This window comes from Schistocerca piceifrons, chromosome 1, assembly GCF_021461385.2.
Source record: "Schistocerca piceifrons isolate TAMUIC-IGC-003096 chromosome 1, iqSchPice1.1, whole genome shotgun sequence".
In the NCBI taxonomy this organism is placed as follows: domain Eukaryota; kingdom Metazoa; phylum Arthropoda; class Insecta; order Orthoptera; family Acrididae; genus Schistocerca; species Schistocerca piceifrons.
In genome coordinates this window covers 869,475,305-869,496,974 of record NC_060138.1, presented here as the reverse complement: position 1 = coordinate 869,496,974, position 21,670 = coordinate 869,475,305, and the positions used below count along the sequence as shown (strand labels likewise).

The 21,670-nt window shown below is 42.3% G+C and overlaps 1 protein-coding gene across 2 annotated transcripts in view; it reads left to right on the top strand.

Annotated features, from left to right (window-relative positions):
• The window catches only part of LOC124716155 (pyrimidodiazepine synthase-like), a 134,334-nt gene extending 112,869 nt beyond the window's left edge, over positions 1-21,465 (top strand). For both annotated transcript variants that reach the window (XM_047243150.1, XM_047243149.1), the window contains exons 3-5: positions 3,993-4,125; positions 16,821-16,933; positions 21,121-21,465. In XM_047243150.1, coding sequence (XP_047099106.1) covers positions 3,993-4,125; positions 16,821-16,933; positions 21,121-21,243 — 369 coding nt within the window. In that variant the 3' untranslated portion in view covers positions 21,244-21,465. The remainder of the gene's footprint in view (positions 1-3,992; positions 4,126-16,820; positions 16,934-21,120) is intronic.
• The last annotated feature ends 205 nt before the right edge of the window (positions 21,466-21,670 follow it).

Below are 21,670 nucleotides of genomic sequence, written 5' to 3'. Positions count from 1 at the left end.
CTCTATGCTCCTTCCGTCATTGGTCATGCTGCTGCCTAGGTAGTAGAATTCTTTAACTTCATCTACTTCGTGACCGTCAGTCCTGGTGTTAAGTTTCTCGCTGTTCTCATTTCTGCTACTTCTCATCACTTCCGTCTTTCTTCGATTTATTCTCACTCCATATTCTGTACTCATTAGACTGTTAATTCCATTCAACAGAGCCTGCAATTCTTCTTCACTTTTACTCAGAATAGCAATGTCATCAGTGAATCGTACCACTGATATTCTTTCATCTTGCATTGTAATCCCACTCTTGAACCACTTTTTTTTTCCTGCTTACTTTTCTTCCAAAGACGATACCTCTTTTTTGATTTAACAGAACTCAAAGCAGGAATCACACCCCTTTTTTATTTAGACACTACCCTTTTTTTAACAATTTTTGAGCTCTTGAAATAAGAAACACATCTTCCTGTTTAATTAATTTCTTTATTTATTTATCTTTCTTATTTCGGTTTGTTAGCGCCAGAGTCAGCTATAGGTTGGAGGAGACAAGGTGGGCAAGCGTCGAATACCGAGACCTGGCCACGACGCCGTGCTGCACCCTCACATTGCTCATATTTATTTTATTTATTTACTTATTTCATGTTTTTGTACACAAACATAAAGAGGAAAAGGAAATTAAAAGTAGACCACCCATCTGGGACCCTGGAAATCACGCAGGGTGAAAAAGGATGGCAGGCTGGCCGATTCCAAGATGTAGGTGCGTCATGTTTTATTCCGAATCGGGCCGGCACTTATCACGTCGGGAACACTCCCGTTTTGAGGAGGCGTGGTAAAAACGCTCTTAAGATAATTGACAGCCTCGGCAAGTTCAGTTTGCAAGTATTGCCAAAACTCAAGTAGTGAGTGATGATTATTTCCATATAGATATTCCAAAGCCCAGCTCTTTATCCAGAGGACCGTCCGAGACTGTGTTGCAGAAAAATATTCCACTGCTGGGTAAAGAGAAGACTCGGAGTCAATAACATACGGCGGCACTCGTAGAAAACACGCGACCATTTGTCGAACCGAATATTCTTACATCTAACTGGTGTATAAAACATGATAGGGCCCTGAGACGCACATACATTTTATAAACGATTACTGAAATAATAGATAACATGTACGAAAGCGACTTATATCCCAGTTTAGTATACTGCATACTGCATCTAAATTATAGTCCGCCCATGGTAGCTGATTGGTCAGCGCGGCAGAATGTCAATCCTAAGGGCCCGGGTTCGATTCCCGGCTGGGTCGGAGATTTCCTCCGCTCAGGGACTGGGTGTTGTGTTGTCCTCATCATCATCACTTCATCCCCATCGACGCGCAAGCCCACGAAGTGACGTCAAATCGAAAGACTTGCACCCGGCGAACGGTCTACCCAAAGGGAGGCCCTAGTCACACGACATTTACATCTAAATTTTAAATAATAAATACTGATATGAAACACAGCCATGACTGAGCCATTAAGAAAACTTAAACAACAATAAGTGCAGCGTTATTCATAGATTCTATGTACGGTGTGACACTTATTGAACTATATGAAATAAAATCATCATAACTTCTGAACGGTTTGCGTTAGGACATTCAAACTGCACTGTTGGCCGCGAGGCATGCTGGGAATTAGTTCAAAATGGTTCAAATAGCTCTGAGCACTATGAGACTTAACATCTGTGGTCATCAGTCCCCTAACTAACCTAAGGACATCACACACATCCATGCCCGAGGCAGGATTCGAACCTGCGACCGTAGCGCTCACGCGGTTCCAGACTGAAGCGCCTAGAACCGCACGGCTACATCGGCCGGCTGGGAATTGCCATTTGCACGTGAAAATGTCACGGTACAGCGTGCGTGAGCGTATAGCGCTTGTGAAAGCCTACTATGCGAGCACTAACAGCCCATCTGCGGCTCCAAGGAAGTTTGCGACCGAGTTAAAGCTGAGGACAACCGGCCCAAGTGTGCAAACAAGTTGATTCGCAAGTTTGAAAAAATGGATAATGTTCGTGACAACAGTGTTGTCAGTGTCGGTCGTCCAAAAAGGGTGAAAACGCCTCCGTATCCGCAACGGCTACACAGTTGAATCAGTGATAATCATCGTCGACACTACGACAGACGGCGCAGAGGGGAGAGTTCGCCAGCCCTATGGCATGGAGCCCCTGATTAGTTGGATACTTCCCACAGGTCGCATAATATCAAGTCGATCTGATATGCGTCGGAAAGAAGCTGTGATGCATGTGCCGTCCAATCACAGTTCACTGCAACACTGGGACCTTACGTTCTACGATGCTACAGGCGACACTACGCAGGAAAAGGCGGGAGCGTGAGTAAGAGTTCCACAATGAAGGCCGCGATCTGTGCAAACGTCGGTCTGATGCTACCGACCGGGACCGGCAGGGATAGAGATACTGGCACAAGGACTGCAAGTAAATGGTGCGTAATGGAGGCCTTGACACTGCGCCATTATTTACGCATTGTGGTCATGTAAAGTGCTGCCACACGATAGCGGACGTTCGTAAGGCCAAGTCCTCCTAAAAGCGAGGCGGTGACTGAGTGTGTCACAGCGTACTTTGAAGATGAGCCCAGCCGTCACAAAATATCTCCATCCCCCTTGATACAACGCCCTATCGTAATCGTCAGCAATAGAATCTGCGCAGTATGAACCATCATTCAGGTAGGCATCACACTAAGGATCTAGGTGGTGTAGGGAACTGTAACTGATCATCATACCGGTAATTCTCTAAACCTGACGAAGGTTGACCGCCGCTGTTCGGCGCGTTGACGATGTAATGATGATTCTCAGAGAGCGGAGATGTTAGGCACAGAGCAGCGGCGCCAGATCTCTAGGGGGTAGCCCGCGACCAATAAACAGCGCCGTGGATCTGCGCACACTCGCCACACTTCCAGCCGTTCGTCCACGAACCATGAAGGTGTCTAGGATCTGTGTTACTTCCTCCTCTAGAGAACTAACCAGCAGCAGATCATCCGTGTATGCACGATACGGGAAGATGTAACCACGTAAGGAGAGTCCAGACAACTACGTCGTCAGCAGACTTATGAGTGACTGCATGAAGGGGCATAGACAGAGGGCAGCCTTGTCGGACCGACCGTTGAATCGGTATCGGTCCCGCCACACGTCTGTTCAGCTGGACCAACAAACACGCGCGCGCGCATCCTGTCAAACGCGCTCCCATAACTAACGGCAATAATCGCCGCAGGAAGTCTGCACGCCTCTGCCAGCGCATTCAAATCACGACAGTCTCCAGTTGCTGTCAAGACGTTAACTGTGCCATCTGGCGTAGTTTGTGAGGTGGAGAGGACACGTGGTCAGAGGGATCTGCAGCGCGCCGCCAGTAACTGCGCAAAAATCTTGTAATCTTGTTGAACAATAATGCCGTGGAATAAACTTTCTTAAGAGTGGAAAGCTTATGTGCATGGTTTTACAAAGCATTGCTCGTGTGAAACGCAGCTTGCTCTTTTTGTTTCGTGTTCCTGAGTTAATTGTGAAAGAACAAAATTTTCAAATACATTGATGATTGTGGAATACCACCTTCCTCAGTCACCTTCTTCTCATTTATCTATCGAAGATATTCGCATTATAAAGCGATTGTTAATTTCCGTAAGAGGTTAGGGAACAATTTATTCATATTTTCATTTGTATGTATTATTTATGATTAAATTTTTAATAAAGTGTGAATTGATATCATAAAAATTGCTTCTAATGCTATTTGTTAACAATTTACTGTGGAAAAAATTGTGACACCTTGAGCTTTTATATCTGTAAATACGCATTCATGTATTCTCTTCAGTATAATTGTCTAGTGTCAAAACCGAGCACTAGGATTATAAGTGCTTGACATAGAATTTCACTTGTTGTTTCAAGCATATATTATGTGTTGCAACACCAGTTTTGGCTGCCGTCATTTTCAACTAAAAACACCGCCTGCTATGCTCTGACATATGTTTCTTTTTGGCAGATGATCCCAATTTACATGAAGCTCTTAGGGCCCAACGCTTCACAGGCAGTGGAAGATGTCGTGTACTCTATTGCGGCTGGCATTCAGCCCTTCGAGAATGAACTTGCAAAGACAGGATCCAAGTACTTTGGAGGTAAGCCATTCAGCTCTTCCTCGACTCTTAAGTAGTAAATATAACAGCAGTTGTTGATCGTAGTTACTGTGATTATATGATATAGGTAGATGGTAATGAGCACTCCAAGAAAAATGCTACAACAGTACTTGGAATGCAGAGGGTATTCGGTATGATATATGCTCACAGGCCACTGGTAAGCCTTTGGCAGGTGTTTGCTACGAGAAGTAAGGCTAGTAAGGCTACTTGCTACCTGGTGCATTTTGCACTTAAACACAGTACTGAGGTATGCGATACCATTGGTGTTAAAATGAAAGACATCACCCACTTGACCTTGAAAATTGCAGGTGATTGTGAAAATTGCCTACGTGCAGAGGCAATGATATAATAAGCCATACCCTTTTATTAATTATGTTATTATTGTGACGTCAGAAGCCACACCCGTTTTTTTCGAAGATTTCATCAAGAGAAGGAGGCAAGAAATTTGAAAACTGGTGGGAAATTTAAAAACTGAAAGATTGTAGAGTGAAGTAAATTTAAACACTCACAAATTAACACACACACACACACACACACACACACACACACACACACACACACACACACACACACTGCCTAATGTACAGTCCCTCTCTCCTCTTCTACAATCAGAGCCTAGTGTTTTAGCCACCATTAAAGTGAAACTTCCAATTACAAAGTTGCCCCATCTGGACTGTGTTCAAAAGCATCCAAACGACCTGAATTATTTATCAAAAAATGCGTCACACACTTGAAAAAGTATCCTACTTGAAAATGTGTTCGTCACTGTATTCAAAAAACCTTTTACCAACTGGCTCACCAGACACATTGGTAAACTTCGTTGGAAGCTATGTCTTCTTTAGTATAAAATATTATTACAGGTACATAACATATTCTCCATAAATAGTAAAAAACCAACATTTTCTTATCAAGTGTAGCTAATGAATTAGTAATACGTAGTTGTCAAACATGAGTCTCACCTTAAATACTAGTCCATGAAACTTCAAAAGCCAATCAACTGTTGCTCTTATGCTCCTGTTGCTTGTCCTTCTCAGCAGACAGCTACACTGGTAAAGCTTTCAAAGTTCATCTGAGTAACATGCTTGGCTTCAGACACAACAGAACCTCGAATAAATTATTTACCACGTTTATGGTGCTTGCAAAAGTCACATTTTTCATTCCAAGTCTGCAAAAATGCATCCAAATGCAAAAACTGCAATGTTTACTTCAAACTGGTGTCGAAAACATGATTCAGACATTTAAACTAGGTATCCCAATACCATTTTCATGCCTACCTAAGAAGGCAGATACATTTATTATTGAATACGAGATCTAGTATAAAACATAAACAGATAAAAATCAAAGTATGCCTATGCAACGTGATTACCGAACTGGTAATATAAGATGTTGAAGATGAGCTATACTTTAAATACTATTCTGAAAAACTTCAAAAAAGCGAAATAAAATCAACTACAGGTCTAACCTCTTGTTGCGTGTCATCGCTAACAGGGGGCTATGTTCATAGTTCGATCAGAGTACCACATTTGTTTTAAGAAACAACATGGCCTCAGATTAATTATTTAGCACGTCTATGATGCTTGTCATGTGTCACAATGTTCTTTCCATGTGTAAAATGTCTAATAAAATACGTCAGAAGCGCAAAGGAGTTGAATACTTAAGTATCCCATGTTATTTTCCACATACATATTCATCAACTCAGTGCCTAAAATACGATTGTCAACTCCAAAGTGAGTACTCCAATGCTATTTTTATGCCTAAACAATTGCAGGTAACATGATAAACTAATAACTGACATTAGATGGTACGCCTAAGAGATGAATATCGGAAAACTAACATGACAAGGATTATAACTGCAGAAAAATGAAGTTAGCTTAAGCAGTCGAACAAACACACTAATAGGCAGACCAATTTCCTGGAAAAATGTAATTAATTTGGCCTTCTCTTGGTTTAAGCCACGATAAACTCTCAAATTAAAAATTTCCACATATAAATTGTTCTCAAGAACCACACTTCAAAGATCAAAGTTAATGTATCATGTTATGCAGTAGAAAAACATAATTATTGATATTCATTGGCAGTTGTTGCTTTTATTAGGCCCACTAGAAGTTATGTACAGTAACAACTTTCGACAAAAGTTGCAATATTTATCAGTTGGAACTGTAGTACCAGTGCTCTCTAAACAATTGTAGACCGCATTTCCGATAATCAGCTATTAAATAACACCAGAATCTAATAAAAATATGTGATGTGAAAATAAACACACACACACACACACACACACACACACACATACACACACCAGAGCAAAAAGGAAGGATGAGGGTGTTTCGACGATTTTATTGCGTTTTAACACTCAAACTGCACATTTTTTAGTAATTCACTGCAAGAACTTTCCTTATGTTTAGGCATATTAGGACCGAAGTCGATGTCAAAGTTGAAGCATCTTCATATGAAATTCTAGAACAAAACAGAGTAGGTATCTCTAAAGTAAATTCTTTGATATAATTATTTATCAATTTTCGAGTACTAACACGCACACACACACACACACACACACACACACACACACACACACACACTCGCATACACGTACAAACACATACACTCAGATTCACACAACTTGCGTATTTGTCATAATTTGCGAGCATAATTACAGATCTCTAGAGAAATTCGAGCAAGATTTAATGGTATTATTTCTCGAAAAATATAGCATCCTGAACAGGTTTCAGACATAGTGTAACTTAAAATTAAATGTAAATTGTCTGCATTACTTACTATAAAATATATGCAGCTTGTACGTTTTCATAACATGCAAGCATAATTGCAGATCTCCACGAAAATTCGAGCAAAATAAAACCATATTACTTCTGGAAATATATAAGATATCGCGAACTTTGCAAGCACCATGGACCGTCAAATATTTCCGGATCTAAATTGTCTGTAGTACACACAGCTCGCTGAGACTTCTTAAATGATGTTAGTAGATGACTGTAGTTCGATCTTTGTACCACACATTAAAATCATCTAAATACATAAAATTGGTTGAAACAACATGCACATGAGCACTACTTCAGATTTTACGTACCACTTAAACTGCACCACGAATTACCAGTCTTACACTCACGTGTAAAACTCATCTCTAAAACCGCAAGTCCGATATTCCTATCATACTTCGCATGCACAACGGACCTTCAAAAAAATGGTTCAAATGGCTCTGAGCACTATGGGACTTAACATCTCAAGTCATCAGTCTCCTAGAACTTAGAACCACTTAAACCTAACTAACCTAAAGACATCACACACATCCATGCCCGGGGCAGGATTCGAACCTGCGACCGTAGCGGTAGCGCGGTTCCAGACTGTAGCGCCTAGAACCGCTCGGCCACAGGGCCGGCCAACGGACCTTCAAATTAAATATTTTCACATCTAAATTCTCTGTATAACTTATTAAAATACATACGGTTCACTTATTGATAACTTGAAATACCTGTGCACTGAAGTGATAAAAGTCATGGGGGACTTCCTAATAGTGTCAGGCCTCCTACTGGCCGGCGTAGTGCAGCAGCTTGACGTGGCACGGACTCAACATGTCTCGCGAAATCCCCTGTGGAAATACTGAGCTATAGTCGTCTATAACAGCGGAAAGTGTTACCGGTGCAGGATTTTGTACACAAACTGACCTCTCGATTATGTCCCATAAATGATCGATGGAATTCATGTCGAGCGATGTGGGTGGCAAAATTATTCTCTCGAATTGTCTAGAATGTCCTTCAAACCAATAGCGAACAATTGTGCTCCGGTGACATTGCACATTGTCATCCATAAAATTCCATAGTTGTGTTGGGTTGAGTTGTTTAGGGGAAGAGACCAAACAGCGAGGTCATCGATCTTTTCAGATTAGGGAAGGACGGGAAAGGAAGGCGGCCGTGCCCTTTCAAAGGAACCATCCCGGCATTTGCCGGGAGTAGTTTAGGGAAATCACGGAAAACCTATATCAGGATGGCCGGACGCAGGATTGAACTGTCGTCCTCCCGAATGCGAGTCCAGTGTGCTAACCAGTGAGCCACCTCGCTCGATCCATAGTTGTATGTGGACATTAAGTATATGAATAGCTACAAATGGTCTCCAGGTAGCCGAACATAACCATTTTCAGTCACTGATCGATTAAGCTGGGTCAGAGAACCCAGTCCGTTACATGTAATCACGGCCCACACCGTTATGGAACCACTACCAGCATGCACAGTACCTTGTTGACAACTTGGTTCTAGGGCTTCGCGGGGACTGCGCCACACTCAAACCCTACTGCAAGTATCAGCTCTTACCAACAGACTAGACCACTTTTTGCCAATCACCTATGGTCCAAACGGTCATGAGCCCAGGAGAAGCGCTGTAGGCAATGTCGTCTGCTAGCAAAGGCACTCATGCCGGTCGTCTGCTGCCATAGCCCATTAACGCCAAATTTCGCCGTACTGTTCTAACTGATACGTTCGTCGTGCGTCCCACATTGATTTCAGCTGTAATTTCTCGCAGTGTTGCATGTCTGTTAGCGCTGACAACTCCACGCAAACGCCAGTATTCCCGTTCGTTAAGCGAAGGCCGTAGGCCACTGCCTGAAATGTTGTATTCTCGGCACACTCTTGACACTGTCGATCTCGGAATATTGAATTCCCTAACGATTTCTGAAATTGAATGTTCCGTGCATCTAGCTCCAACTACCACTTCGTATTCGAAGTCTGTTAATTTCTGTCGTACGGCCCTTATCACGTTGGAAACCTCTTCAGATTACCTAAGAACAAATGACAACTCTGTCAACACACTGCTCTTTTATACCTTGTGTATGCGAGACTGCTGCCATCTGTATGTGTCCATATTTCTATCCCATGACTTTTGCCATCTCAGTGTAGAGCACTACTGCAGCTCTAACTCACAGCCTAAAGTACGTCGAGAATTCGCAAAGTGAACAGTAACAATATCACAAAAAGCAGTTCACTATGTATGTCAGAATACATTTAACATAACAATATGATCAGAATGCCTACTACTAGCACAGTACAACATGTTGCCATCTTCCACTGTTACACAGTGCAAAACTGTATTTCCTGTGTTGTTGCATCATTAAAGTAAGCATTACACAGACACACAAGTTACTGTGGTGTACGCATCAGAGAGGTGTTGATGGGGCAGATGTGGAAATTTTGTATTTTAATTTTTTAACGTACTGTACACACACATGTAATAAAAATGAATTATGAGGCAACCTGGTAGATGAGCGGATGTAGAAATGTCTGACCACCACTACCCTAAATACTGTTAGTTGAAGAGAATGATGCTCAATGCAAAACGATGGTTAGTGCTCAGTGATGGACAGTCACCATTGCCTCCTGCAGCGTATTTAGACTGTCTGCATTGTAAATTTTTTAACATTCTGAATCATAAAGAAAATAGATACTGTTAGGTTAGTGAAGGGTGAATGCCATTTTGTACTGCGCTAGAGGTAGGTACTGTGATCGTATTGCTACGCTAAATGCATTCCAATATGTATAGTGAGCTGTTTTTGCGATGTGTCTTTGTTTGCTTTTCTAATTTCAGAGTAATTTGGATGGCAAGTTAGAGCTACAGTAGTGCTCTAGATGAATTTCATGTTGTCAGCAACCGAGCTGTGTGTATTTTAATAACTTATACAGAAAATTAAGTGTGGAAATATATAATTTGAGGGTCTATTGCGTATGCAAAGTGTGTTAGGAAATCGAACTTTCTGTTTTAGAACTGAGTTTTGGACATGAGAGTAACATTAGTATTTAATGGTGCATTTTAAGCTATAGGCTAGACATGAAGAAGTGCTCATGTGCATGTTTGTGCAACCAAATTTTTATGAACTTAAATTAACTGAATGTATGGTACAAAGATTGAACTACTGTGAACTACTAACATGTAATCTATTTAAGTAGTGTCAAAAAGCGATCTGGATGTGGTTTTGATCACTGCTACAGACAATTTAGATGCAGAAATATTTAATTTGCAAAATCTTACATATTTCCAGAAATAATAGTTTCATTTTGCTCAAATTTTTGTAGCAATCTGTAATTCTATTTGCGTATTATGAGAAGCATGTAATCAGCATGTATCAGTTTGTGTATCAGTGTGAATGAGTGTGGATACATGTGTGTATCAAAGAGTTTACTTTTGAGATATCGATTCCATCTTCTTTGGAGACATTACAACACAGTCATAATCATTAATTGTGATAGACAATTAAACACAGGGAATTATGTATTATGAAAAAATTTGCAGTTTGAGTTCTACATCGCAGAAAAATCGTCAAAACAACTTCTTCCTTCTTTCTTAACGTGGTATCTGCTCAGTTTGTTTGTCTTTTGGGTTCATTGTGTGTGTGAGTGTGTGTTTTCCTATCGCTAATTGTTTTAGATATTGGAGTTATTTAATAGTTGATTACAGGAAATACGGCCTACAAACGTTCAGCAAGCCTTGATACCATAGCTACGGTTGATAGATGTTGCAACTTTAGTCGAAAGTTGTTATTGTACATAACATCTAGTGGGCCTGATTCATTCATAATAAAAGCAATAGCTGACAGTCAGTATCATGGATTATATTTTTACTGTGTACAACGTGATGCATTATATTTGTCCCTTGTAACGTCGTGCTTGAGAATGATTTAGATGTGGAAATATTTAATTTGTGGATGTATTGCGACTTACATGAACTGTAGTCCTAATTATCCCAATTAATTACATTCTTCTTAGTGTAGTATTTTAGCTAATATGTATTTTCTGCGTTTATAAGTCTTGTCAGGTTAGTTGTACATCAGTCTCTTATGCCTAACTTTATACACTGTTAGGTTATGTTATTAGTCAGTATCCAGGAATGTAGTACTAACTTTAGAGTCGACATATACATTTTGGACACTAGTTTGACGCAAATTACATCTGTTTTAAGTGTGTGAGGTATGTTTTTGATAAATAATTCAGGTCATTTGAATACTTTTAAACACAGACCAGACGACACTACATTGTAACTCTCCCTCTCTCATTTTAGTGTTGGCTAAAATATGTTAGGCTCTGATTATGTGTGGAGGGCGGGTGGGGGGGTTGTATCTGTTTGTGCGCTTAGTAATTTTTTTGGATAAATGAGCGTAAGTGTAAAACGAACAGTCGAATTCTTTTGATCATTTCGTAAGGGTGTGTGTGTGTGTGTGTGTGTGTGTGTGTGTGTGTGTGTGTGTGTGTGTGAGAGAGAGAGAGAGAGAGAGAGAGAGAGAGAGAGAGAGACTTCGAATTTGCTGCCCAGTATCAGCTCTAACTTTTTTTAATGTCCTGCCAATTTTAAATTTTCCTGCCTCCATTTCTTATGTGATCATCAATAGGAAGGTTCATGGCTTATGATGTCACAATAATTATGTCATTAACAAAGGGCATGGCTTATTATATATGCATAAATTGCATGTACACACCCTGCACTAACTCTTGCTCTTCTCAAGATCAAGTGGGTGGAATCTTGGATTGTGGTGTCAATGTTACTGCAGTCCTCAGTAATGAGTGTAAGTGTAAAGTGTAGTAGGTAGCCATACTACTGCCACATCCTCTCGCTAAGCCATGACTCCTCACTAAGCCACAGCCTCCTCCTAAGCCATGCCACCTTTCCAAGCCACACCCCTGTCCGAAGCCATGCCCCCTTCCTAAGCCACATCATCTTCCTAAGACTGGCCCTCATTTTTAACCATGCCTCCTGCTTAAGTCACACACCCCTTCCCAAGCCACACTACCGCTTCATTGGCCACACCCTCCACTGACACACCCCTACCCTCACCTCCCCTTTCTTCACCTCCAATCACATCCCAGAATCTTAATGACCATTAAAGTGAAACAGTCAGTCACAGTTCAGTATTTTACCAGCCATAGATCGGAAAAGTCAGTCTGTTTGTAGTCCCAGAAATGCCATCTTGGCCATTTTCATAAGTACCCAAATAGTCCGAATTTTGCATAATTTAGGTCAATGTTGAAAGGTTTCTGAAATACTTGAATTATTTGTCAGAAACACACAGAGGGTGTAACTTACAATATTTCCACATCTAAAATGTCTTATTATTTATGAAAATACACAAGCTTTCTCAGTGGAACAGAATGTTTATGTAAACTGACACAATGTCATTTTCACATCAAAATTACGTCAGTTTCATCAGTAAGACATAATCTCTCTCTCTCTCTCTCTCTCTCTCTCTCTCTCTCTCTCTCTCTCTTCTGAGAATGATATGATGTACACATCTCCAGTACTGCATGTTGTATGAGACTGAATGAATCATCTCTAATGTGAGATATCTATAAAGACTTTTCTAGCTCAATGCTAGATGACATATGTATCTGTAAAGGCCATGTTAACTCATTACCATCTTGAGTGTTTCACGCCAGCTGTTAATTTCACAATGAATTCATCTCAGAAAACCACATGGCACAGCTCTGGTGACGTGATAGAGGCAAGAAAAGGCACACAGGAGATCGCTGTCTGCAGACAGCCCAGCAGCATAGTTTTGATTTCGGATTTGTGTTTAGGATGTGTATGAAAACCCCAAGAGCTGAAGTTTCATTTTCTTGCAAGTAATGACTTAAGCTGTGAAGACCAAACTTGGTGCAAGGGTTAAATGATACATCATATTTTTGAGTTTACTGTCATATTATGTAGTTTTTGAGCGACAGCAAAGGTACAACGAACCAACTTCGTTCCATTTTCTGATCACAAATTTTCTTTTAATTCGGTGCAAATGAACATTGTCTTCAAACTACATCGAGTTGACACTTAAAGAATTTTGCAATTGTGGTACTCAGAAGATTTTCATATGTAGTCCATGATATAAAAACCATGTAGTATTTCAGACAGTTACGATAATTGGTATTGAATGTTTTAATAATGCCACATTATCTATCATAATCAACAATTGTGCAAAATCATGCTACTTACATTGTGGATTAAGGGTAATGTTTTGAATGCAAATTAGAATGCTTGATGAAATAGTATAAAAACGTTATAAGGCTGCTGTAAACCATTTGAGAAAGAATAGGAATTTAGTTGCACTGTGTTTATTCACACAGCTCTTCTTTTTCCCCATGTCAGTTAACACTTGGAAAACTGTAAAACATGAACGCTGGCCCGACAATGATAGTTGACACAAGAAATAGGCTTTCAGATCTCAAAAACTATTCGGATACCAAACAATAACGATGAATGTGCCTTAACTTGACAGTGGACGTAAGCTACTGAATCTCCCTCAGTTCATATTTGGTTACAGTTAAGGATCAAACAAAACTGTAAAAAATTGTCCATGTTGTCTTCAAATCTTTTTTTTTCTATAATATAACTGTTCCGCATACAGCGCAGCAGCGAGCACTAACGTAGTTACATAATAAATTCTCACGTTTTAGTGTCATAAACACAACGATTATCCATGTAAATACACATGTAGATAACGTAAAACAAAGTCATAAGTATAATAGTAACAGATGAATAGTACTTATACCATACACATATCAACTAGCCGGAGTTAATGTTACCTCGAAAAGTTTACGTGCAGTTGGTGAACGCACACTGAATTACCTTGAAAGGTGGTTAATGCCTATGAAGCCATGCAACAAAATTACAACTTCTGTTCAGTTAAACGTGGAAAAACAATCCGAACCGTGTTAGTAATTTTATTGTTTGACGAAGTCATGTAGATTAAATAACCAGGTGTAACGTTGTAAATGTAACAAGCACGTGCGATACAAGGAGAGAAGAACACTGTTGAGAACTGACGCGATTGTTTCCTGTAACATACATATCGCATATGAACCACAGAAATCAGGATGACGGGATGTTCCATGTTGAGAATTTCTTGTTTTGTTACAAATAAGAACAGCAGTACTTCTTTCATCCGCTTCCTCGCCTCACAGTATACCATTCACGTAAACATGGCATTATTAAAAGTGTAGCAAAAACTGATTTTGATTCTCTTGTGTTAGTACACAGTGCAGGTAATGTATCTGGTCCAAGGCACCGACTGCTCGCAAGTGACTGGCGGCACAGCTTTTCACGACCAAGCTGATAGACAACGAGGCGAACGTACAAGTGCTAGTCACGGTTGGTGTGCTGATGATTATCTGACAGTACCACCTGCGATCACACTTAACCAATCCATATCATTGTCTGACAGGTGCATAGTAATCTCAATGCGTTGTGTAAGATTACGATGCCATATAGAATCTGCCAGTAGCAGATACTGGAAGGCCATGTTTGGACATAAATCAGGGTGGCACGTGACTGTGAAACAGAAAACGGGCCAGCGAGGCGTTTGCCTCTATGGATTACTAGAATTAGCGAGAGCAGGAGCCCTAGCAAGTGTAAACACACTGGTTTATGAAATGGAGAGGGGTAGAGGTAGATAGTTATTGAGAACTCACAGCGGTGTGGGTGTTTTCATTAACACACGCACACTTTGATATTAGTATGCCATGATGTTGTAATTGGTTGCAACTGAGTATTTGACTAGATACGGACGTCACAATACCTATTCAGATTCCGATATCCTATTCATGCAAGGTTCAAATGGCTCTGAGCACTATGCGACTTAACTTCTGAGGTCATCAGTCGCCTAGAACTTAGAACTAAATACACCTAACTAACCTAAGGACATCACACACATCCATGCCCGAGGCAGGATTCGAACCTGCGACCGTAGCGGTCGCTCGGCTCCAGACTGTAGCGCCTAGAACCGCACGGCCACTCTGGCCGGCTATTCATGCAAGTGATTCTAATAACAATGAGGGCAGCAGGGTTTCCGTTCATCATCACAAGCAGTTACGAATATTCAGATAGACCCGATTAAATGGCTGATGCCATGAATGTTGTTATTCAAACATCTCTTGAAACAAAATAAAAGCTTTTATTCTCACAGAATCGTTTACATAAAGTTTCTCAGACATTTATAAATTTTACATCAGTAATACAATAGTTGTTATCATTTCATTTGTTTACATTTATATTTTTATTAAACTACCAATACAGTAAATATACTCTGACTCCAATATGTTGTTGAACAACCATGAACAGAATGAAGTTCGCGCCAAAAATCAGACTTTTCCCTTTGCCATAAAATGTACACTGATCAACCAGAACATTATGACCAGCTACCTAATAGTCAGCATGTCCACCTTTGGCAGGATAACAGCGGCGATACATCGTGGCTTGGAAGCAATATGGCCTTGGTAGGTCGCTGGAGGGAGCTGGCAGGTAATTTCCGTAAATTCCAGCGAGTTGGAAGATGAGTTCTGACGTCACGTTCAACCACATCCCAGACATGTTCGATCGTGTTCAGATTTGGCGACTCACCACTGCATCTGTCGAACCACCCAATCACGCTCCTGGTCTTGTGACGTGGAGCAATATCTTGTTGTAAAATGCCAATGCCGTTGGGAAACATGACCGTCATGAACGAGCTCCACTAGACCCATGGATGCCCACGTGAATCTTCCCCAGAGCATAATGGAGCCGTTGCAAGATTGTCTCCATCCCGCAGTAGAAGTGTCAAGAAGCTGTTCCCGTGGTAGACGACGGATTCGCGCCCTCCCATCGGTATATGAAGAAAGTGTCAGGATTCATCAGACCATGAAACGCTCTGCTACTGCGCCAACGTCCAGTGACGACGGTCACGTCCCCATAGTTACCGATGTCCTTGTGTTAACATCAGCACAAGCGTGCGACGTGGTCTGTGGAGGCCCATCATTAGAAGTGTTAGGTGCACTGTGTGTTCAGACACACTTGTACTCTGCCCGGCTTTAAAGTCTGATGTTAGTTTCGTCAAAGTTCGCGGCCTGTCGTGTTTTACCAGTCTCCCAGCATACGACGTGTGGCACCTACAATGAGGGGTGGCCGCCCAACTCCACGACATCTGGACGTGTTTTCGCCTTTGATTCTCCACGTACTGAAGACACTCACCACAGCGCTCCTCGAACACCCAACAAGTCGCGGAGTTTCCAAAATGCCCGTGCCGAGTCTCGGGTACATCACAATCTGCTTTCGGTCAAGCGCAGATAGATGGCGCGCCTTCCCCTTCTACACACGGACAGCACGTTCCCTGATAACATATGCACCGTGCGTGTGTCTGTCTAGCGGTCAATTCACACCAGGTGACGCTGCTATCGCCTGGACGGGTTTATGTCGATAGTGGGTCGGCTGTCGTAATGTTCTGGCTGATCATTGTATGTCGTCATCGGTGTATGCTTCGATACCGATCACATAATGCTCTTTCGAAAAATTAAGTTTTTCTTATTAAATGAATGACTGGTCAGTGCCCTGCCTCATGTATAAGCTATAGTGACAGGCTACAACAACAAGACTTTTTAGTAGGGAACTGTCATCTTGATGGTGCACACCGCCTGGGTCGAAGATAAATCGCCGCTGCCGTTGCTGTTCACAGTAAAATGAAGTGTACTTAAAGAATAGACATTGTTTCAGGTTATAAGAGGTACAGCAGTTTATTCTGGGGTTTAATTTAGATTTAGCATTTTACAAATTATTTTTAATTTACGCTCATTTTATTCGTCTGAGATATCACTCCTGGTCACTGTGACGTACGTACACTTTGGCTGAGATGTGGCGTGTCCTCACGGCACTGGATGTGTGTGTTGCAGGTGCGAGGCCCGGCATGCTGGACTACATGATCTGGCCGTGGGCGGAGCGCATGGAAGCGCTGCGCGCGATGCACCCCGACGTCAAGCTGCCGCTGCAGGACTTCCCCAGACTCGTGAGTCTATTCTGATTGTCTCGTTCATCACTCATTGTCGTAATGACCACGAGAAGGCTATTCTTATTACTATGCCTTACTCAACCTCGATAAAAAGCCCTAAGACACGAGAGATGTGCGACACGTAATTTAGATAGAGAGTCGGAACGTGAAATCCACATTGCTGATCAATAATTTTCGATTTTGCAGTGCCCTCCAACACGCTAACTGATCTTTTTGCTCTTAACGAACCCGAACTGAACGCGGTGCATGCTATTTTCTTTTTCTAATACTCTGTAAGGCAAACCAAATCGTACATAAAGTTTTCTATTTAAATAAATACTGCTGTATTTTCAGAATCTTTCGATACTGTTTACATTATCTTTAAGTCTTGACACTGTTCCACCAAGTCATCTTCGGGAAACCAATACAAGATGGTAAGATCAAATCACTCTAGGCGTTGCTGCTATGAATGGGGATTGTTTGAGAACTCCTTGTTGCTAAAATCAACTTAATTCCATCATTTCACTTATCAGTTAGGTATAAGACGTTAGGTGATACAGAATGACAGAGTGCTAAAGAGTGTTTTGTGGGTTGCTGATATAGAACATACAATGCGAGAGGGATGCAAACGCCTTATACAGCTGTTTTGTGATAAGTTGTTCCTTTTCCTACACAATCCACCGAAGTTCCTCTTTTCTTCAAGGTGCTCGCTCTATTACCCGGGATATCTATGGCTGCGGAAATGTGTCTCACATTTCCGGTAAATAATCCATCGTTCTAATATTTACAGGCAGATTTGTGAATTATTAATATAAAAATGTATTGAATGAAAAAAGTTTAGACATTAATAAAGTTGACTAACATAATAGCATTATAACTCAAATCGAAAACAATTTTAGTGATCTTACACAACTGGTGGCCTCACATCAGTTAGGATTAAACTGAAGGTAATACAAGTGATCATTAATAAATTGCATCAGACCAATGTGTGCTGAGTTCGTTTCTCAAAGCATTAACCATAAAAACCAATGAGCAAACATTATAAGTACGGTAGTATTGTTCCTTCACTAAATATGACTTGAAATATTGCACATCACTATAAACTGCAGTAAAACATTCGGAGTTCACTGGTAAAGGCAGCAGTTGTCCAGCTTCAGAGAATGTGCTGAAGCTGCTATAGTTCTCCTGTGGGGTTGGTGTGTCGAACCTGGGACTCCAGATGGCAGAGCTGAAGCTGGGACCCACCATGCCGTATTTTGTCAGGAGGCCGAGCAAGTTCAAGAGTGCCAAGGGGCAGTACAGTCGTATTCGGTAACATTTGTTTATTCAGGTAATTTACAGTACTCTATGGGTGAAGTGTAGTGTCAGTATGCCGCTCGCACGCTGTCCTGCGAGTCCAGTCATCTCAGCAGCCTCCTGGTATGTCGTCGCCGCACCAGCTGTCGTCAAGGCCGCCCCGCTGGAAGTCGGGCACGCTCTCCTGGTCGCTGTCCGCCTATGCATTGCGACTTGCGCTTCACTGCTGCCCGCGATTCCAGAGACTGCAACAGTCCCTGGTCCTCGCCGCCCTCCGCCCCGATTGGCCTGCTCTGTCCGACCTTGGGGCGAAGGTGGGTGTACTGGGCCGCCGCTGCTCCCAGAACAGGACCAGACTCGAACCTGCGCCCTCCTGGATGGTGTGCCACAACTTGCCACTAGTGCTTGCCGGATGGCAACACCAACCGCCGTCTCTGGCGCTGTTGCAGCACTGCTGCGCCTCCCACACCATATGCCACGCCCGTACCCCGGTACACCAGGTGGGAAGCGAACGTGGCCTGTAGCCTCGAATTCCCACACGTCAGCTACTTACAAATCGCCAGTCTTGGCCCTGGCCTGGTGCCCTGCCTCATACATCACAATCACTTAAAGCAATGCTGCAGTTTTCTGCCTCCTTGTTGCTCCACTCAAAACAAACTGTGCGTGCAGTACTGCCACCGCAGCTCTGTGCCTGAGAGTGCCATGTTCACCTTGCTGGCCCGCTGGCTGCTGACTGTTACCACACTCTGCCAGCAGCCCAGATTTCATCGCCCAACCATGTCTTCATCGAATTTTGACAAAATTTCCCTTTCCTTCGACTAGAACTAATACTAGCGCAGCAGTTCTCGCTAGATTCGTGTATTGGCGGTGATAGTCGGAGCATTTCTTTAGTTTCTCACGGTATGTTCAGTTTGTGGAGGACTGGTGGGTTGTTCATCTGCTGAATCAGGGTGCGATACTGGCAAGGCAGTCTGGTCCAGGAGTTAATCCACTTCAGTGACCGTCGTCAGAGTCTGGTTTGTCGTAGCTGGAGTGGCCAACGGGATGACCAGTGATTGGCCAACTCCGCGTTCTCACTCGTCTCTGCATGCTTCCACATCATGAATCAAACGAATGACGCTTGTGCGTCGATTCACGCACTTTGTGTTACGTTGTTAAATTTTTATATGGTCATATTTGCTTTCCCTTGATTGACTTCTGACAGAAGTCAAACACTCATGTATTTTATGAACGTTGCTTTATGGGCGTTTATTTAGTGGTTTATAGCTTAATGTACGACTCTAAGCTTCTACATTACATCGAAGAATGACTAAGGTATGAATACCCACGTTCTTGTCTTAAGTAAGTTCTTCAAATGAACCAGCAATAAAGACACAATTTAAAAAAGCTACTGTCCTATCGTAATCTCGAATACATGCACTCCAAAACATAGAAAGAGCAAAACAAAAAAAGAGAAAAAACCACACACCATGATGGGGTAAACCGAATGGGACGGAATTCGGTAGATGTATATGTACAGACAAACAAATTATTGCATTTTCAGGAAGATTTGGTGATTAGTTCAAGAGAAAGAGCTTCACAAATTGAGCAAGTCAACGCCGCGTTGGTCGATGTCTGGCCCTTATGCAAGCACTTAGTCGGCTAGGTATTGATTGATAGATTTTTTGGATGTTCTCATGAAGGATATCGTGCCAGAATCTGTCCAACTGGCGCATTAGATCGTCAAAATCCTCTGCTGCTTGGAGGGCCGTGCCCATGATTCTCCAGTGCTCTCAGTTGGGGAGAGATCTGGCGACCCTGCTGGCCAAGGTAGTGTTTGGCAAGCACGAAGAAACACAGTAGAAATTGTCGCCGTATACGGGCGAGCATTATCTTGCTGAAATGTAAGCCCAAGATGGCTTGCGGTGAAGGGCAACAAAACTGAATGGCTCTGAGCACTATGGGACTTGACATCTGAGGTCATCAGTCCCCTCACACGCATCCATGCCCGAGGCAGGATTCGAACCTGCGACCGTACCAGCAGCCCGGTTCCGGACTGAAGCGCCTAGGTCGGCCGGAGTGGCCGATCGGTTCTAGGCGCTACAGTCTGGAACCGCGCGACCGCTATGGTCGCAGGTTCGAATCCTGCCTCGGGCATGGATGTGTGTGATGTCCTTAGGTTAGTTAGGTTTAAGTAGTTCTAAGTTCTATGGGACTGATGACCTCAGAAGTTAAGTCCCATAGTGCTCAGACCCATTTGAACCATTTGAAGCCCTAGAACCACTCGGTCACGGCGGCCGGACAGCAAAATTGATCGTAGAATATCGTCAACGAACCGCTGTGCTGTATGGGTGCCTCGAAAGACTACCAAAGTAGTCCCGCTACGAAATGAAACGATACCTCAGACCGTCACTCCTGGCTGCCGGGCTATATGTTGGGCGACGGGCGGCTGGTATCCCACCACTGCCTGGGAAGTCTCCAGACATGTATTCGGCCTGTAATCTCGTTGATTGGAGTGGAACTGTCTTCAGTGACGAGCCCCACTTCAAACTGAGACCCGATTACTAGCAAAGAGATGTCTGGGTGCGACCCAGACATCGGTGGGATATTTGCCCGATAAACAAAAGTGATGGTCTGGAGTGCCGTTTCTTTTCATAGCAGGGCAGTTTCGGCCGTCTTTTCTTGTCTTTGAGTACACGTGGAAACTAGTCTGACGAAAATAAAGCTGATTGTAAGCAAGCAGTAAGATGGTATGGCTTAAAGCACTCAAAATAAAATACAAAAATTTGAACATTTAGAGAAATTCGCTTGTAAGTACACAAAATTCTCGCCGCGACACGTATTAAACCAGTACCGTCGTATCACAAACTTCCGTTTACTCTGATGTCACCGTTGTAAATGAGATAATAACAAAGAGGTTTGCCTTGCAGATGGCGTGGGGAGCGGCCATGAAGCAGGATCCAGCGGTGAGAGCATCAATCATGAGCGTAGAAGCGCACGCAGCATTCATCATGAAATACAGGGACGGCAGCCTTGACTACGATAAGCTGTAGCAGGCACAGCGTGCCGTTTGCCAGCAGATCACTGTTTGCTGCGTCGAAACTGTATCATCTTGGAAGATGGGTTGCAGTTCTTCGACGTTCGACATTGAACTAAGTTGAATAATTTCACAGATGGACATTAACACGAAAACTGTTGAATATAGTTTCCTTAATAAAAATATGAGAATATACACATGTAAATTAAATAAACTTATATGGTGTTTTATTATTAAATGTGTCTTTATCTTTCGATTAGTTTTGTGTATTCTTTTCTTTTGAGTGTGTTTAAACAGACTGACAATAAATATTTGTACCTGAGCCCAGAAGATCAACTGTGTTTTATTACCGCGTTTTAATCAGTTGCTGCTGTGATTAATTCAGAAAAAAATGTTAAGAAAACGTTAAGCATAAAGCCAGTCCAAACAACACTACTTGTTTC